The 19,229-nt window shown below is 42.9% G+C and overlaps 1 protein-coding gene across 1 annotated transcript; it reads right to left on the minus strand.

Moving 5' to 3' along the window:
• Positions 1 to 1,727: 1,727 nt before the first annotated feature.
• On the minus strand, positions 1,728 to 5,813 carry LOC100494645 (C-reactive protein). Its single transcript, XM_002934082.3, has 2 exons — positions 5,469 to 5,813; positions 1,728 to 3,402 (listed from the first exon to the last, which is right to left on the minus strand). The coding sequence occupies exons 1-2, from the start codon at positions 5,530 to 5,532 to the stop codon at positions 2,771 to 2,773; spliced, it is 696 nt and encodes a 231-aa protein (XP_002934128.2). The 5' UTR covers positions 5,533 to 5,813; the 3' UTR covers positions 1,728 to 2,770.
• Between the last annotated feature and the right edge of the window lie 13,416 nt (positions 5,814 to 19,229).

Below are 19,229 nucleotides of genomic sequence, written 5' to 3' on the forward strand. Positions count from 1 at the left end.
TCACCTTCTGACAGAAGCGCATCAGGTTTGTTTGGCAGGTTTGTCCTTCAGCTTTCCGTGTTCTTTATATATTGATAAAGTAATCCTTATTAGAATTCCATACAGTAATCATGAAGAATTCAGACAGGTAAACATAATTTATTGAATTTAATTGAATTGTACAGAGTATATGTATTTTGGTGGGTAGTAACATACAAACATATAATGTAATAAGTGGTATGTATATAAGTATATATATATAAATCGAAAACGAAGAAGCCGCTCTCACAGGTCTTAGGTGAAAAGTAAAATATCAATTTATTGTATGGTGAACTAAGTTATTTACACACAGTTATAGAGTCTTTATACCACTACATCAATTCTATCCTCAACTTGGGATCTTTTCTCACCCTAATTCCTAAGGAAGGGAAATGCCCCAATACATGTTCCAATTACAGGCCTATTGCCTTACTTAATTCAGACCTCAAACTATTTTCAAAAATCTTGGCAAATAAACTTGCTCCCATTTTACCTAAAATAATTCATGGGGAGCAAGTAGGCTTTATCCAAGGGCGACAAGTGTGGGACTGCAAAAGATGGACCACCAACTTGGTAGAATTCCTTAAAAGGAGACCCACTCTGGCAGTCCTTTTGAGCCTTGATGCAGAAAAAGGCATTTGACTGCCTGAATTGGCCCTTTTTATTTTCCTTGCAGATTTTTTACAGCTCGTAAGGGCCTATATAGCAATCCAAAAACTTATCTGAAACTTCCAGGTCAGGTATCCAAATATATCACAATAGCAAACGGTACTAGACAGGGCTGCCCCCTATCCCCTTTATTATATGCATTAAGTATTGAGCCGTTATCTGAAACTCCCCAGACATCTTAGGGGTTACACTCCATACTTCAACGTTTAAGATATCACTTTTTGCAGATGACATTCTGCTGACATTGCCTAAACTTTTTCCCTCCTTTCCAAACCTGCATAAGATCTTAGATATATAGAGTAAACTGTCCGACTACAAAGTCAATCTCAGCAAAACAGAAGTGCTCCCTCTTCATGTCCCACAACAACTATTGCAACAACTTCACACCACCTTTTACTACAGATGGCAAACAGAGTCTATATCCTACTTGAGCACAGGTATAACTGATCTGATCTCTATTGTTGCAACTATATCCCCTTATTACAACAAAATCAGACAAAAATTCAATCTAATATCCACTAAATCATTCAATACACTAATTCTTAACAACACTCACTTTTTACCTAGAGCCCACTCTCACTTTATTGACAAATGGGTAGGCACAGGAATGCAGACTGTAGACCATCTACTAAATCCTTGGACTAAGGAGGTCTTATTCTTTAAAGGAGAAGGAAAGGTAAAAACTAAGGAAGCTTTATCAGAAAGGTCTATGTAAATACAGCCATAAGCACTCACAGAAACGCTGCACTGAGTCTGCACTGATCTCTTGTTTCATCTTTTGTAAATATGTTCTTCAGGTATCTGACTTCTCTCTCAGAAAGATCCTTCATCCCTGTGGCCGGAGTCTGTGCATCTCTCTCTTCTTTTCCTTTGCTTCTTCCCCCTCCCACAAGAATGCTAAACCCCCCCACTCCCTTAGGAATGTGTGATCTGAGCTACCAACCGCTAAACCTGCAGCAGGAAGCTACTTACAATGGCAGCTGCTGTCTTAAGCAAATGGAGAAAGCTTCTAAAACTGTTTACTCAGATATGGTAATGCTTTTACAGTACTTCCTGTCTGCTTCTCTCCCAGCACTTTCCCTGCAGGTCTTCCTCTTCCTGGCTGCTTTTTTCCCGACACTTCCTTTTGCAGGCCTTCCTTCCTGTCTGCTTTTCTCCTAACACTTCCTCTGAAGGCCTTCCTTCCTGTCTGCTTTTTTCCCAGCACTTCCTTTTGCAGGCCTTCCTTCCTGTCTGCGTCTTTCCCAGCACTTTCTCTGCAGGCCTTCCTTCCTGTAATAACAGGGGAACAGTGTCCTCCACCTTACAGCCTCCCTACAAACGTACATAGAGGAACGTACATAGAAAGATTAGCTAATAGTTTTAATAATGATCAATTATTCCCCCTGATAAAGTTGATAATCTCATGGAGGCTGCTGGTGAAAGATCTAAAACTTTGAAACGTATTCTCCAGGTACATTTACCATAGAAACCTCAGCACTGTGTACTTTGTACAAAAGGTTTTGCTTTGTCATAACTGCAAATACTACAATTACTGTATGGTTCTTTTAAAGAGTTCCTGGGATAAGCTACAACTTACAACATTGACCAAACCTATGTACTATGGGGTGGGGGTAGTGCGACTTTTATTTACTCTCCAAAGACATACAGGTACATGCGGGATTATGAGCTTTTAATGAAATTGACCATAATGTGTGAATGTGATAGCAGCCTGAGACTAATGTGGATAATGTATATTTATAATTGCCCTTCTAAATGTTTTGGCACATCTAAATAAAGGATGATGAACAAATAATATGTGATGGAAGACAATGCATTTTTTACATGTGCCCCTGATATATATATAATATAGATACCCCATGGCATAAATTAGTTTGAAATGAAATCAAGTTAGAATATTCTTTTTAATGACTATAATTACAAAAATAAAGATATTATTGGCAAAAGTTGAGATATTTTTATTATACATGCTAAAAGCAGATTTACTAACATAGCTTTTTAATGGCTCTGGTTCAGTTACCCTTAGCAACCAATTTGATCATTTCTTTGTATTGTCATTGGTGCAATTTAGCTCATGCAAAGCTTACACAGTATTTCGGTTACATGTAGGGCTGTGATATATTCTCTTTAAACAGTGCAGCACAGAGTTATCCCCTTCAGCTTTATACTTCAGAGACCTCCAGTTGATCACATTACCAGTCAGGTTATTGTAAGTAAGAACATCAAAGATATTCTGATAGGTCAGAGCTTTATCCCACACGTGGATATCACTTATTTCCCCAACAAAAGACTGATTGATGTTAAAATAACTCCCGTATAACTCCTGCTCCTGCCCAATTATGATACTAGGATATTTACTTATAACATAACCCTTTTGGAACACCTTTCTTGGATATGGTTTGCCATTGATCCATAACTCCACGACCCCAGAGGAAGAGTCCCAACTGGCACAGACGCTTCTCCACTCAGCATCGTTCCTTTCTTTTAAATTATAATTTAAATCTTCGTTACCCATTGAAATGATAAAATAATCGTCAGGGGAGTAGAGCAAGACGAAAGCATCATTAATACTAGAGGTAGCAAGAGAGAATAAGGAGAAGTCCCTAGTAACCAGTGAGTAGTATCTTAGGCAGACGGAGCCGTTTTTTTCTGGCAGAAGCTTCACATATGAATAGTCCGACTCTTCAGGGAACAAGAACACTTGACCATTCATATCTGCGTAGATAAAATATAGAACTTAGGTCAGATCATTTTAAAGAGCTTTGAGATTAGAGCACAGTCATTAAAGTGCACAGTTTAATGTAGTGGGCATGTCTTGATCATCCAATAATTACATGAAGCCCTATATGATTGTCAGCTGACACATTCCCCAACTCCAACAGACCAGGATTTGATCCAGGAAATCACTTTACTCTCTATTTGGGCTGATGACCATAGGTCCCTGCTCTGTCCAAGTTCACTGCAATGTAAATGTCCAGTAAGAAGTAAATGATCTCTAGTCAGCACAGGCCAGAAAGGTACATGGCATGGGGCACAATACTTTAGGCAGTGCTCAATGTTTCAGGGTTGCGTTTAGCTCCATGTGCAAATGGAATTTTGCACAGGGGCAATAACAAGATGTGGTAAGAATCACCCATTGTGCCATTAATGGTCCATATATTAGACTGTATAAATCATGAAAAGTCCATTACAAGTACAAAAAGTAAGTAAATTCCTCAAGACCAATATCATCTCCAAGGAGATATTAGAGTAAAGGTGGCCATACACACACCTATATTATCATACAATGCTTTACAATGTTTTGTATGATAATCGGTACGTGTTTGGTGGGAGACGAGGCGACCAATACCGCCAAAAGCCTTGGATATCGGTTGCCTCAAAAATCAGAAATTTTTGATTCAAAGGTTCCCAAACATTTAGTTCTGAATCATCAGATGGGGTAGAATTTTTTTGTTTCTACCTGCACAATTCAGCCCTGAACATTAGTGGAGTGGGCATCAATTGGTTGCAGGAAAGATCATAATTGTTACGTGCATGGCCACCATTAGAGGGATTGGCTAGGGTGTGGCTAGCTACCCAAATCATGTTATAGGATCAGATTGCACTGTCACCGCAGTGGGGAGACTGAGCAGCAAAAATAATGGTAACGTTGTCACCGTATGCATTGTTCTTTGCAAGCGCAGTTATAATATCCTTCCCAGCATTGTCTGGAGGAAACAAATATCTACACCCACAGTGTGACCTGAGGTAAGGTAAAACTCATATACAAAAAACACCCTCATATACTGTACACTGGGTATAAAGTACCAGAAGTCACAGTCATACTGTATATATCAGCCACAAAATATCCTGTGATGCATGGAATAAAATGTAATAACATGGGCAATGTTTTAGCTCTAGTATCCAAGTACAAATGTAGGCATTCATTGCTCAGTGTGCAATAGACAAGCAATAAAGCTCTTTGCTGATTTGTATCTTTGGGTTTTAGACGTGGACAAACTTTACCTCTTATTCCATTAATCCCACACCCAGTAAACCTAAAGCTGGCCATACACGCACCGATAATATCGTATGAAACCTCGTTTTGTAAGATATTCGGTGCATGCATGGCAACTCGGCGAGGCGACCGATATCGCAGGAGGCTGCTGATATCGGTCGACTCGCCGATCGGCCAAGTTAAAAGATTTTGTCTGGGCGCCATTGAAGGCGCCTGAGCAAAATCTGCCTTCAGGGCTGAATCGACAGAAGGAGGTAGAAATCCTATTGTTTCTACATCCATATCTGACGATTAAGCCCTGAATGTCAGTGGAGGGTTGGAACAATCTTTCATGCGACCGACGGTCACACAAAAGGTCGAAAATCGCCACGTGTGTCGCCAGCTTTATAGCATCTCTTTCCTGCTGTGAAAACAAACTTAGTAGTTTGACCTATTACTCCTATTGTTCCCCTTTATACTTCATCCTTATTTCTTTATAGCATCGCTTTACTGCTCTGAAAATGAAATCTTAGTTATTTGACCTATTACTCCTATTGTTCCCCATTATACTTTATCCTTATTTCTTTATAGCATCGCTTTACTGCTCTTAAAACTAAAATTTAATAGTTTAACCTATTACTCCTATTGTTCCCCTTTATACTTTATCCCATTTTCTTTATAGCATTGCTTTACTGCTCTGAACACAATCTTTGTGGTGTCACCTATTGTGCCCCTATTAGTGGAAGCCCACCACTGTCTCCTTTTGCTCAGCACAATATGTATTAAAACAGAGGCCCATACATACCCCTATGCATCTGATCTCCCAGCATCTCACTGAAAAGGACACTTATAATCAGGAATTTCAGCATCTTTCAGGAATATTAGGATCTCTAGAATTATGTTTACTGTTTATAAGAAACACAGACTCATAAATAACAGTATTATTTGCTCTTTAGTTTGCTCCTTACCTAACTGTTGCAGACTGAAATGGAGGATGATGCAACGTTTCCGCCAGTGGCGCAATCTCAGTAACCACTAAATATGACGGCAGGCGATTATTGCACCATTCGAGGAGGAACAATCCTGATTCTTTGTTGTTAAAGCGGACCCGTCACCCACACATATAAAGCTGTACAATAAAAGTGCTTTAAAAATGAATCATGAAACCCATGGATTTAAATGCTAAGCGTTTGGGTTTGAGCTTAATCACTTGGGCTGGGTGGGGTTGAAAGCAATAAACAAATAAGCATGTTACTTTTAAAAAAAACTACAACTGAGTTACATTATACTTAGGGGTATATTTATCATGCTGTGTAAAAAGTGGAGTGAAGCATTCCCGGTGATACCAACCAATCAGCAATTAGATTTAAACAGTTAAAAAAACAGTATCTGATTGGCTGCTATGACAACATCACCAGTAATGTTTTACTCCACTTTTTACAAAGCATGATAAATATACCCCTTAATAGGGATGTAGCGAACTGTTCGCCGGCGAACTAATTCGCGCGAACATCGGGTGTTCGCAAGTCCGCAAATTCGCGAACTTTTGGCGATGTTCGCCATTTGGGTTCGCCTTAGCTGGCGCCAAATTTTGACCTCTCACCCCAGACCAGCAGATACATGTCAGCCAATCAGGCAGCTCTCCCTCCTGGGCCACCCCCCCCACCTTGGACCACTCCCTTCCATATATAAACCGAAGCCCAGCAGCCATTTTACATTCTGCCTGTGTGTGCTTGAAGAGATAGTGTAGGGAGAGAGCTGTGTATTGATTTGAGGGAGAGTTTAAGTAGGTTTTCTGGCTAGTAATCTACTACTGCTCTGTATTTGTGTGGGGATAGGAGCTGTGCATTGATGTGAGGCAGAGTTTAAGTAGGATTTCTGGATAGTAATCTACTTTCTACTGCTCTGTATTTGTGTGGGGAGAGAACTGTGTGTATTGATTTGAGGGAGAGTTTAAGTAGGTTTTCTGGCTAGTAATCTACTTTCTACTGCTCTGTATTTTTTGTCTAAATAACAATTTGTCTAAATAACAATAATAATTCCGTGTCCAGAAACATCACTTGAGTGACGGTTTTCCACCAGCAATAATATATTCCGTATCCACTACTGTATACGTTGCCCTTGCAGGCCTTGTTGCCCGGTGTCTGCAACCAAGTGCCACCTAGCTGTGTGATCTTTTTCATAATTTGTCTAAATAACAATAATAATTCCGTGTCCAGAAACATCACCCAAGTTGTTGTTGTTTTGTAAAAATAAAAAAAATGCCAGGCAAAGGCAGGCCGCCACGCAGAGGCACTAGGGGCCGTGCTGCTATGATATCCTGTGGCCCTAGGAAATTGCCCAGTGTTCCGAAGGCACTTACCCTGAACTCCCAAAATGCTGAAGAGGTAGTTGACTGGCTTACACAGCACACCCCATCCTCTACCGTTTCTAACTTTGCCACAACATCCTTATCCTCCTCTGCTATGGACACTCCACCTACCACTTCCTCCACCACCGCCGCCCCTTCTTCACTGGAGTCAGAGGAGTTATTTACTCATGAGTTTGTTGAAATGAGTGATGCGCAACCATTATTGCCAGAAGAAGATGAAGGAGATGAGGACGTTACACCAGATATAACTCAGGCAGGCAACACAACAGAGATGGACATAAGGTGTGATGAGGTCCCCGCTGCTGCTGCCTTCTGTGAGCTGTCAGAAGAAATTGATGCATCTGAGGAGAATGATGATGAGGAGATTGATGTTTTGTGGGTGCCCACAAGAAGAGAGCAAGAGGAGGATAGTTCAGATGGAGAGATGGAGAGTCAGAGAGGCAGGAGGAGAATAAGACTTAGAAGAAGCAGGGACAGCTCGCAGGGAACAGTAGGGCAACAACATGAATCGGCACCTGTGGTCAGCCAGCCAACGCACCCGCCAGCTTCTACTGTTACCGCTAGAAAGCCCGCATCAAAAGGCTCAGCAGTGTGGCATTTTTTTAATGTTTGTGCCTCTGACAAAAGCGCTGTAATTTGCAATGAGTGCAGTCAGAAACTGAGTCTTGGGAAGCCCAACACCCACATAGGTACAACTGCTATGCGAAGGCACATGAACACCAAACACAAAGCACTATGGGAGCAACACCTCAAAGGCAGCAGCCAAACTCAAAGCCACCCTCCTTCTGGTCCAGCATCTTACTGCTCTACTTCTGCTGTCCTTGACCCGTCTCAACCACCCTCCACTCCGCCTTCCACCTTGACCACAAGTTCTTGCTCATCTGCCCCCAGCCAAGTTTCTTTGAGGGCCATGTTTGAGCGTAAAAAGCCAATGCCTCTGAGTCACCCCCTTGCCCGGCGTCTGACAGCTGGCTTGTCTGCGCTCTTAGCCCGCCAGCTTTTACCATACCAGCTGGTGGACTCTGAGGCCTTCCACAAATTTGTAGCAATTGGGACACCGCAGTGGAAGGTACCCAGCCGCAATTTTTTTTCCCAGAAGGGAATACCACACCTGTACCAGCATGTGCAGAGCCAAGTCACCGAATCTCTGTCATTTAGTGTTGGGGCAAAGGTCCATATGACTACTGGCACATGGTCCTCCAAGCATGGTCAGGGCAGGTATGTCACCTACACTGCCCACTGGGTGAATCTGGTTATGGCTGGGAAGCAGGGAATGCGTGGTTCAACAACAGTGGAGTTGGTGTCACCGCCACGGGTTGCATGCGGGTCTGCCACCACCTCTACTCCTCCTTTGCTCTCTAACTCGTCTTCTAAGTCATCTTCTAACTCGTCTTCTAACTTGGCTTCTTCCTCGGCTTCTTCCTCCTCTGCTGCTGTGTCCTCCACCACACCTGTGCACCCCCAGCTTCCCATAGGCTATTCGATGTGCCAGGTACGCCGTTGTCATGCTGTCTTGGGCATGATGTGCCTGGAAAGCAAAAACCATACTGGATCTGCACTCCTGTCATCTCTGCACTCACAGGCCGATCGGTGGCTGACCCCACACCAACTGAAAATTGGAAAAGTGGTGTGTGACAACGGAAGCAATCTGTTGGCAGCACTTAGACTGGGCAATTTAACACATGTGCCCTGCATGGCACATGTTCTAAATTTAATAGTCCAACGGTTTGTCTCAAAGTACCCAGGATTGCAGGACATTCTCAGGCAGTCCAGGAAGGTGTCTGGCCATTTCAGACGTTCCTACACAGCCATGGCACGCCTTGCTGACATTCAGCGGCGGCACAACTTGCCAGTCAGGCGTTTAATTTGTGACAGCCAGACTCGCTGGAATTCAACGCTCCTCATGTTTGAACGTCTGCTGCAACAACAAAGAGCCATTAACGAATATCTATTTGAACTGGGTGGTAGGAATGGATCTGCAGAGCTGGGGATTTTTTCCCCCATTACTGGGTGCTTATGCATGATGCCTGCAGGCTCATGCGCCCTTTTGACGAGGTCACAAATATGGTTAGTTGCACTGAAGGCACCATCAGCGACCTAGTACCCTTTGTGTTCTTCCTGGAGCGTGCCGTGCGACGAGTGACAGATGAGGCCGTAGACCAGCGTGACCAGGAGCAGGAAGAGCATGATTTCTGGGCGGAATCACCAGAACGTTCCCAGGCACCTGCTGCAATGCAGGGAGAGCTGTCAGAAGTGGAGTCAGAGGAGGAAGGTGGCTTTGTGGAGGCGGAAGGCCAACAGGAGCAGGCTTCCCGGGGGGCTTGTGGTCACCTTTTGGGGAGCCCTGGTCTTGTACGTGGCTGGGGGGAGGAGACGGTTGTGGATGAGGACGTAGTCCTTGATAACGAGGAAGGGGAGATGGATACCTCTGCATCCAACCTTGTGAGAATGGGGTCTGTCATGCTGTCATGCCTGTTGAAGGACCCCCGTATCAAGAGGCTTAAGGAGAAGGACCTGTACTGGGTGGCAACGCTACTAGACCCTCGTTACAAGCACAAAGTGGCAGAAATGTTACCAACGTACCACAAGTCCGAAAGGATGCTGCATTTCCAAACCAGCCTGCAAAACATGTTGTACAATGCTTTTAAGGGTGATGTCACTCCACATTCCAGGGGCAGGGCTGCCGGTAATCCTCCCACGATCACACCTGCAAGGACAATGCACTTTGGCCACTCTGTAACGTCAGACATGCAAAGTTTTTTCAGTCCAAGGCAGCGCCAGAACCCCTCTGGATCCACCCTCAGAGAACGCCTCGACCGGCAGGTAGCGGACTACCTGGCATTAACTGCAGATATCGACACTCTGAGGAGCGATGAACCCCTGGACTACTGGGTGCGCAGGCTTGATCTGTGGCCAGAGCTGTCACAATTTGCCATAAACCTCTTGTCTTGCCCCGCCTCAAGTGTCCTCTCAGAAAGGACCTTCAGTGCAGCAGGAGGGATTGTAACTGAGAAGAGAACTCGCCTAGGTCACAAAAGTGTGGATTACCTGACCTTTATTAAAATGAATGAGGCATGGATCTCGGAGGGTTACTGCACGCTGGAAGACTTGTTCTGACTGCCCATGCAGCTGTCCTTCTCTGCAAGTCGCTTGACACCACTCACAGCTGTCCTTTAGCGTCCTCCTCCTCCACCATACAAACTAGGGTGCAAATCCTACAGGTTTGAGGCATGGATCTCAGAGGGTTACTGCACGCTAGAAGACTTGTTCTGACTGCCCATGCAGCTGTCCTTCTCTGCAAGTCGCTTGACACCACTCACAGCTGTCCTTTAGCGTCCTCTTCCGCCACCGTAGAAACTAGGGTGCAAATCCTACTGGTTTGAGGCATGGATCTCAGAGGGTTACTGCACGCTGGAAGACTTGTTCTGACTCCCCATGCAGCTGACCTTCTCTGCACGCCGCATGACTCCACACACAGCTGTCCTTTAGCGTCCTCCTTTTTGAACAGGTAAATCCTGAGTTTTTCTGGCCTCTGTGCTACAGTGGCTGCGACAACAAAAAAACAAATATTTTCAACATTTATCTAACATATATTTGTCCAAGCTTTTACATTCCCTATCTGATCCCCCATGTCCCTCTATGAGGGGGTGGCCATATTTGTGCAGTAGATGTCTGTTAGCATTAGAAGCTGTAACTGACAGGCTGAGAAGGGACAGTCAGGCTGGCGTTGGAGTTTTCCAATGTGCAGCTATCGAAATTCGAGTCGCTGTTAAAACATGGTTGATCAGTGCTTGGTACGCTATCTTAGTATATTTTAAAGGTTCTGCCTGCGGTATGGTTGTGATACCATGTATCTAACATATTTTTTCTGTCCTCTGTGCTTCAGTGCCTGCGACAAAAAAACGATTATTTTCAGCATTTATATGCCATATTTTTTCTGGCCTCTGTGCTTCAGTGGCTGCGACAAAAAAAACATAATTTTTCAGGAATGTACACATGCCTGATTTTTCAGGGTTCTGCAACAGCGGCAAAACTGTATCTTTTATGGTCACCGCAGGTGATCAATAAAGTAGTCCAAAACTGGGCCCGCACTGCAGAATCAGTGTTTTTTGGTTCACTTCACTGACATTGAATTGCCTCTGCCTGACCGTGCACGTGCGCACCGCGCACGGCTAAACACACCACTACAGAAATATTCCCACCGACAGGACGAACATCCTGGAGGTGACAAGCAACTAGTAAAAACTATTATTCGCTCTCTTGACGGTATCATTAAAGCTTTTTGCGTTTTTTTCGTTGCAGTAAACGCAGCGTTTTGTCTTTGCGTGTGAACCGGCCCTAACCTTTACACGACTTGATTGGCATGTAGACGCCGGACGTTTTAAAGCAGTTTATTACACAAGTTTAGGAATGTAGTGTGATTTGTGCCCTTTACAGCACAAAACGCAACGCTGTGTCAAAAACGTATTTTTCAGAGACATTTTTGCCCTTGATCCCCCTCCGGCATGTCACTGTCCAGGTCGTGGCACCCTTTAAACAACTTTAAAATCAGTTTTCTGGGCAGAAATGGCTTTTCTAGGTTTTAAAGTTCGCCTTCCCATTGAAGTCTATGGGGTTCGCAAAGTTCGCGAACGTTCGCATTTTTTGGCGGAAGTTCGCGAACGGGTTCGCAAACTTTTTTTGCGAGGTTCGCTACATCTCTACCCCTTAAGTCTGCTATAAAATGATGTAAGCATAATTAAACCCAATAGGATTGTTTTGCATCCAATAAAGATTAATTCTATCTTAGTAGGGATCAAGTACAGGTACTGTTTTATTATTACAGAGAAAAGGGAATCATTTAACCACGAAATAAACCCAATAGGGCTGTTCTGCCCCCAATAAGGGGTAATTATATCTTAGTTGGGATCAATTACAAGGTACTGTTTTATTATTACAGAGAAAAGGGAATCATTTAACCATGAAATAAACCCAATAGGGCTGTTCTGCCCCCAATAAGGGGTAATTCTATCTTAGTAGGGATCAAATACAAGGTACTGGTTTACTAGCAATTTTAAAAAATTTAATTATTTGATTAAAATGGAGTCTAAGGGAGATGGCCATCTGTAATCCGCAGCTTTCTGGATAATGGGTTTGCGGATAAGGGGTCCCATACCTGTACTAAACCACTACATATACCACTGGAACAAAATAGCAAAAGTCAGATTCTCTCCAGCCTAAATGTGTGATGCACGGAATATAATAAGAGGACAAAGTGTTTTTGGCATTTATCTGTGCAGTGCTGTAGACCAGCATTAATGCTATGAGCTGACTGGTAGCTACTGTATGTATTTATAAACTTTTCGTTCCAAACTTTGCCTTTTTTGATACCCTAACCTTCTCCCATTGCCCCAGCCCCATCAATTCAATCACTCCCCTTTATAATTTATTGCATCTCTTAAATGAGAGGACCACTTAAACTGCTCTGAAAAATGTCTATCAGTAGTTTGACCCATTGTTCTACCCTTAGCAGAAGCCGGGTCGGACTGGAGGGTGAAGGGTCCACTGGGGCTCCCGTCCCAGGGGCCCTGCAGGTGCCCCCAGCCGGGCGCATCCCCTAACTCCCCCCCGCAGTGGCCCCCTTAACCCCCCTCACAGGGCCCCCCACCCGACGTCCTACCTCAAGTGCATAAATTTGACGCGTCAGGGGAGGAGCGGTAGGGAGGAGCAGTAGGGAGGGGGAATGCCAGCAAGGGTCAGGTCTGGCCCAGTCCGACCCTGAGCACAAGTATCCTGTTTCTTTGCATAAATTACAGCACCACCCAGTGCCGGGCCAAGCCAACCGTCGGCAACCTGGTCGGCTTCGCCCGCCCCAACCAGCCCTCCCCGTAGTATGTGCACACACACACATGCACAAAAGAGCACATGATGCTCGCACACAGGGCACCGGGGTTGCCGGGGCTGCTGCAGTCAGGAAAAAAGGTCCGGAACTAGAGGTAGGTAAAAGAAGAGGTGCCTGCCTGGTGCCCCCCCCCCCACTGTTGCGCACAGGGCAGGAGCCTCTTCTGCCTACCCCTAGTTCCAGCCCTGGGACCACCCATACCATTTTGTGTGAGATATCCAGGCATCTTGCTAAAATTGGCAATTCAAGCATCTTCCAGGATTCCATAATTTTGCCTTTTCTCTTACCTAACAATTTAAAGGTGTAGAATACACATACATTGACATTAGTGATGAGCGAATCTGTCTCGCTTCGCAGAAAATTTCGTGAATCTGTCAGTTGTTATACATTTTATTGAGGACATGAAATAAAACCACAATTAGAAATGGGAATGGGATGGGTAGGAGATTCATTTTCTTCGTCCCTGGCAAAAAAGGAAGAGGAGGTGGCAGGAGCAGCTTTAAAAAGTTTAGTGCCTGGCTACCTCAGCTACTCCAGAAGCCCCTGTAGGTACCTAGTTGCCCCAGAAATAGTAGGGAAGGGAGAGTACCTGGAATCCTGCTCCACAGTCCTTCTGCACTCACACAAATTATTTCAGCTCATACTAATCATTTGTAGAGACCAATAGGGTTAACTATCTGTGTCTATCTAAGTGGTATTCCGCAAGTTGCTAGGCAAAAACCTGTGTATCTAACTTATCTTGTTTAAATATCTGTTATTGGCCTATGGGATGGTAATCACTTCCTGTCACACTATAACATAGTGATAAGAAAGGGGTGGTCCTTCTTATTTGGCCTCCATCTTCTAACCCAGGTGGATGTGTCTGGGCAGCCTTGTGTCAGGCCCAGTAAAGACTTCTGGAACAACCCTTCTAGATAAACTTGGAGAACAAGGACACCGTGAGTGAGGTTTAGTCAGATAACAGGACTAGAATTAGTCATTGTACATTCATTTTAGAAACGTAAGGTAGTTAAGCAAAGCTAGAAAGAGCAGCTTGTGCTCCACTGAAGGACTAATAGCTGGAGAAAGCTCCTTTTAGGCTTTATGGGCCTTAAATGAAGGAACCACAGTTCTGAAGGGGGATTCAGGCTTTGTATTCACTCTCTGAACCATTTCTGCTAATGGTGATCCAGGCCACTAGGTGATAGCCCTAAAGGAATTTTCCTACAGTTGTTCCTAGACTCACTTGAGTACATTTTGTGCAGGATAACAGTTACATACTTTTCATCTCCATATTGTTGTCACAGAACTCTTCTCTACCCATGACTGTATCTAACATTGTCAGTCCTAGCTTATTTTTCTGTAAGTACTAACCTTGAAAAAACCCAGTAAGTTTTGCCACTAACATGGATTCATGCAGCTTAGTTACCATCATGAACTTTAGAGAATTAATTTGTGATATCTTCAGTGCTCTCAACAAATGTCAGCAATGTACCTTTCTTAGCTGTTTAGCATATCTATCAGGTTTAAATGATTTCCAGCTCCTTTGGTTTAGGGGAAATATTATAACATTTTACATATAGTCATATATACATTTATGTGTTGCTGTTAATGCAGAATTTCTTTGCACTCTTTTTTAATAAGTTTTTTTTAAAGCTAAACTGCAAAAATAAAGAATGCAATGAGATTACGTTCTTACTGAAAACATTTCTTTTTTAGATTTTTATTATTACACTATAAGATGCCTTAGAGATAGAGAATTGGCAGCTGAGAAAATGACCTGGTCAACCAGGTCACCATCATTTACCGGAGGAGCAAACCTGATCTAGACATTTATTAAGTGGCGCAACTACAGAACCACAAAGCCTCTAGGCAGTGTCAGACTGGGATGCCAGGGGCCCACCAAAAAACCTTAGACCATGGGCCCACTCTCCAAAATACTTTTCAGCCACTTCTTACTCAGTCTCTAGATTTTCCTAGATTTTTTTTTTTTATCTTTACATACTATAATCTATTTTTCTATACATTTAGTTGCTTTGTTCCCATAGAAAAATAAGTAATGACCATGAATTAGGCCAAATATAGACCCACTGACACCTGGCCCCACCAGGAATTTTCCTGGTATCCCTGTGGGCCAGTCTGACACTGCCTCCAGGGGTCACATGTCTGCTTCCTCTGTTGGGGGACCGGCAACACATGCAAAATTGTGGGTCATCCATGGTTTGCACCGACAGGTGACCCAGAATATTTATTACACTGTGGGTGACCCCCATTTTCTTTTGGTTCCGCAGGTCACCCACTATTTTGCCTGGGGAGGGGGCGGGGGTTTGGTGCTCGGTGTCAAAAGGCAATCTGCACGGGTTTCTTGCGGTTCAGTTCTACCGAGCTCTGAAGCTACAGGATTCACCAACGTCAGTAGGCTCACTTGTGCACAATATGGAACAGAAGGCAGGATACATGGAGTGGCGCCAAGCACAACTATGCTGAAGTGCAAGATATTGCTGTGGATGCAAGAACTTTTAATAAATTGTATCAATTTACACACCAACTATACCCATTTTTGCACAACCCCAATTGCTGGTCACAAATGAGCCCTTATGGCACCTTTTTTCCATTGAATCAAATGTTATGGGGCTTTCCTGTGGTGGGACTTATGTGAAAACAAAGTTTGCTCCGTTGCTGTAGGATTTAGTCAAACGCTGATTGTTTTAAAGGAAAACATGTTTGATAGGTACAGTACAAACAAATAAATAACATTTTCTAACTGGTAAACTATTCACAGGGGTGCAGGAACATCACCCCCATTTTACTTGTCTCTTAGCTTAGAACAAAAATGTGCAAAATATATATATCACTTTAGGAATTATTCTCATTCTCAGCTTCATGTCAAGACTTTATCCTTATCCTTCATGCTTTTTTATGTAACAGAAAAGCAACCCAGCCGCAAGGGTTAATACACAACCAGACACGATCACTCGGATGATGTTCTTCGTTGCATGCGTCTTTGTGTCTGAAGGGGGAAGTTGGGAGATATTAATGCTAAACAGGAACACATCAATGGGGATAAAAATACATTTTGTAACATCATCTATTACTCTCAGACAGCGTATTTTGTACAAGTGTTGAATTTATTTGGTTGTAGTTAAGAAGCTGAAATTTCAGATCTGATAAAAGCATGGAACGTCCCTTTGCCTAGGAATAGAACTAATGCTATAGTAACAGAATTAATTTGTGGTGCCAATGCCGAATTATCATGTAAAAACCTCTAGATAACACAATCTTTTGAATTCTTCTTTAGCAGTGAAATGTAATATATTGCTTTGTTGGGATTGAAAATTAGCCACTGCAGGTATAAGACCCATTATCCAGAATGCTCGGGACCAAGGGTATTCTGGATAAGGGGTCTTCCCGTAATTTGGATCTCCATACCTTGAGTCTACTAAAAAATCAAAACCAAATAGGATTGTTTTGCCTCCAATAAGGAATAATTATATCTTAGTTGGGATCAAGTACAGGTACTGTTTTATTATTACAGAGAAAAGGGAATCATTTAAGCATGAAATAAACCCAATAGGGCTGTTCTGCCCCAATAAGGGGTAATTATATCTTAGTTGGGATCAAGTACAGGTACTGTTTTATTATTACAGAGAAAAGGGAATCATTTAACCATGAAATAAACCCAATAGGGCTGTTCTGCCCCCAATAAGGGGTAATTATATCTTAGTTGGGATCAAGTACAGGTACTGTTTTATTATTACAGAGAAAAGGGAATCATTTAACCAATAAATAAACCCAATAGGGCTGTTCTGCCCCAAATAAGGGGTAATTATACCTTAGTTGGGATCAAGTACAGGTACTGTTTTATTATTACAGAGAAAAGGGAATCATTTAACCATTAAATAAACCCAATAGGACTGTTCTGCCCCAATAAGGGGTAATTATATCTTAGTTGGGATCAAGTACAGGTACTGTTTTATTATTATTTAATTAAAATGGCGTTTATGGGAGATGGGCTTTCCGTAATTCAGAGCTTTCTGGATAATGGAACCCATACCTGTACTAAGAAAACCCCAATTTTGGCCTATTGGGTTTATTAAATGGTTAAATGATTCCCTTTTCTCTGTAATAATAAAACAGTACCTGTACTTGATCCCAACTAAGATATAATTACCCCTTATTGGGGGCAGAACAGCCCTATTGGGTTTATTTCATGGTTAAATGATTCCCTTTTCTCTGTAATAATAAAACAGTACCTGTACTTGATCCCAACTAAGATATAATTATCCCTTATTGGGGGCAGAATAGCCCTATTGGGGCAGTAACAGTGGGAAATGCAGTAGGAGCAGAGAGCTGGGGACACAGTGTCATAAAATGCTGGGGCCTCAGTGTCAAGAATAGCTGGGGCCACTGTCTGGGGCTAAGAACACTGCATCATGCAATTCTAAGTACAGCGCTACGGAATATGTTGGCGCTTTATAAATAAATGTTAATAATAATAACTGTATAATAGAAAGCTGGGGCCACTGTTCCAGAGTCACAGATCTGTTCTATGCTGGAAGGTCATAGTGCTGTCCCATACTGGGTAAGGTGCTGGAGTTTCTGAGCCCCTGCGGAAACTTAGTAAAGTGTTCCTTGTATGAAATAAGGCCTTATTCCTATGATTACCAGACACCCGAGAGAACACAGTCAGGATGATTTATCAACACTAGGCAAATTAGCCTGAGAGAAGTAACCCATGGCACCTAATGAAATTGTTATATTCTTTGCTCTACCTGCACCTGGCTGAAAAAAGCCAATCACTGACTGGTTGCTACGGGTTGCTGCCCATCTGTAAATTTGCCCAAGGTTGATAAATGAGCCCCAGTTCCTCATTTAGTTATCTTTTATCTAGTGATTAGGCCAATCCAGTGCCAATGAGGCAGTAGCTTAGGGAGACTTCTGTGTTATATGTTCTACATACAGGAGAAGAATAGTTGTTCTGGATCCCACATTTTTAGAGGAGAAGGAAAGGAATTTCGGCATTTTACTGCCAATAGATTCGCCACATTAGTGCCACCTAGAACACTATATTCATTCAGCAGAAACCATTACTCTACCTGAGTAATCAGCCCTAGAAGTTCCCTCTAATAGCAGCTGCCATTTCAGCTTGGTCTTGGTAGTTTCCTGCTGCAGTTATAGTGGTTGGAAGCTCAGATCATGCATTCTAATGGGAGAGGGAAGCAGGAGAAGGGAGGGGGAGAGGAAGAGAGGAGAGAACTGAGCAGACTCGTGCCCCAAGCCTGAATGAGCCCTAAAAGAGAGAAAGTCTGATACCGAAGAACATGTTCCTAAAAAAGGAGATAAGAAATCCTGTGTTTCTTTTAATAGAGGACTCAGTGCAGGGTTTCTGTGAATGCTTATGGCTGTATTTACTTAGTTTTTACCTTTCCTTCTCCTTTAACTACTTGCATAAATGTATGTATATTTGGATTTATATTCTTGCACACATAGTGCTGTTTAGTAGAACAATAAGTATTAACGTGTGCGAGTACAGTGTACTTACTAGACACTCTGAGATCGAAATGCTGGATGCAGTCTTCTTCATCGAGACTGCTCGATATAACTGCTCCATAGATGCCTTGATCCTTCATGGTGAGGCTTTTAACATTTAATGAGGCATCCACCGTGCTGTCCAGTCTCCCAACAAACACACAGTCTTTGATCTCAATAGGAGTGCCGGGTCTGGTGATAGCGATTGGCCTTCCGTCTTCAACATTTATCCAGCTGATCTCTGTAAATGCAGTTTCATGGACTTGGAGAGTGATGGTTCCGCCCTCGGCTCCATCAACACGACGGTAACCTATTTCACAGGGTTCCTCACAAACAGCACCTGTAGGTTCATAACCTGGTTATTCAGAGATAAGAACCAAATCTCAATTCTGTTCTAAAGGAGAAATTTAATAGCGGGTCCAAAGTGAATGGTACCTGCTTATTGGTTGCTATGTGGTTATAAAACTGGAGGATATACTGTATTTGTTATTTTAAGTGCCCCTCTAAGTGGGGTTGTGTTATTTGCTAATCTTATTATCACCATACGTGCAAGGCCCCATTAGGTCTAATAGATATACAGGTACTTTGAAATCTGTCTCACTCAACCATTTCATGTTTCCATATTGAATAACTAGAGGAATCTTATAACATAATGTACATAATGTCACAGCATCCCTATGCCATATGCCAGGCAGTAAGATTATGGCCTTACTCAATGATATATCATGTTCTTCTTTTGGTATTGGGACTGTAAGAGATATTAAGATTGGTAGCAGAGATATCAAAACATCAACTTATATATATGG

This window comes from Xenopus tropicalis, chromosome 8 (genome assembly GCF_000004195.4).
Source record: "Xenopus tropicalis strain Nigerian chromosome 8, UCB_Xtro_10.0, whole genome shotgun sequence".
Lineage (NCBI taxonomy): Eukaryota > Metazoa > Chordata > Amphibia > Anura > Pipidae > Xenopus > Xenopus tropicalis.

What these genes read in the sequence shown, in the direction of transcription:
- LOC100494645 (XM_002934082.3), bottom strand. Translation starts at nt 5,532, where the DNA reads ATGCTGAAATTCCTGATTATAAGTGTCCTTTTCAGTGAGATGCTGGGA. An exon ending in GGGAGATCAGATGCATAGGG is followed by an intron (nt 3,403 to 5,468) that starts GTATGTATGGGC and finishes TTATCTACGCAG; the next exon opens with ATATGAATGGTCAAGTGTTC.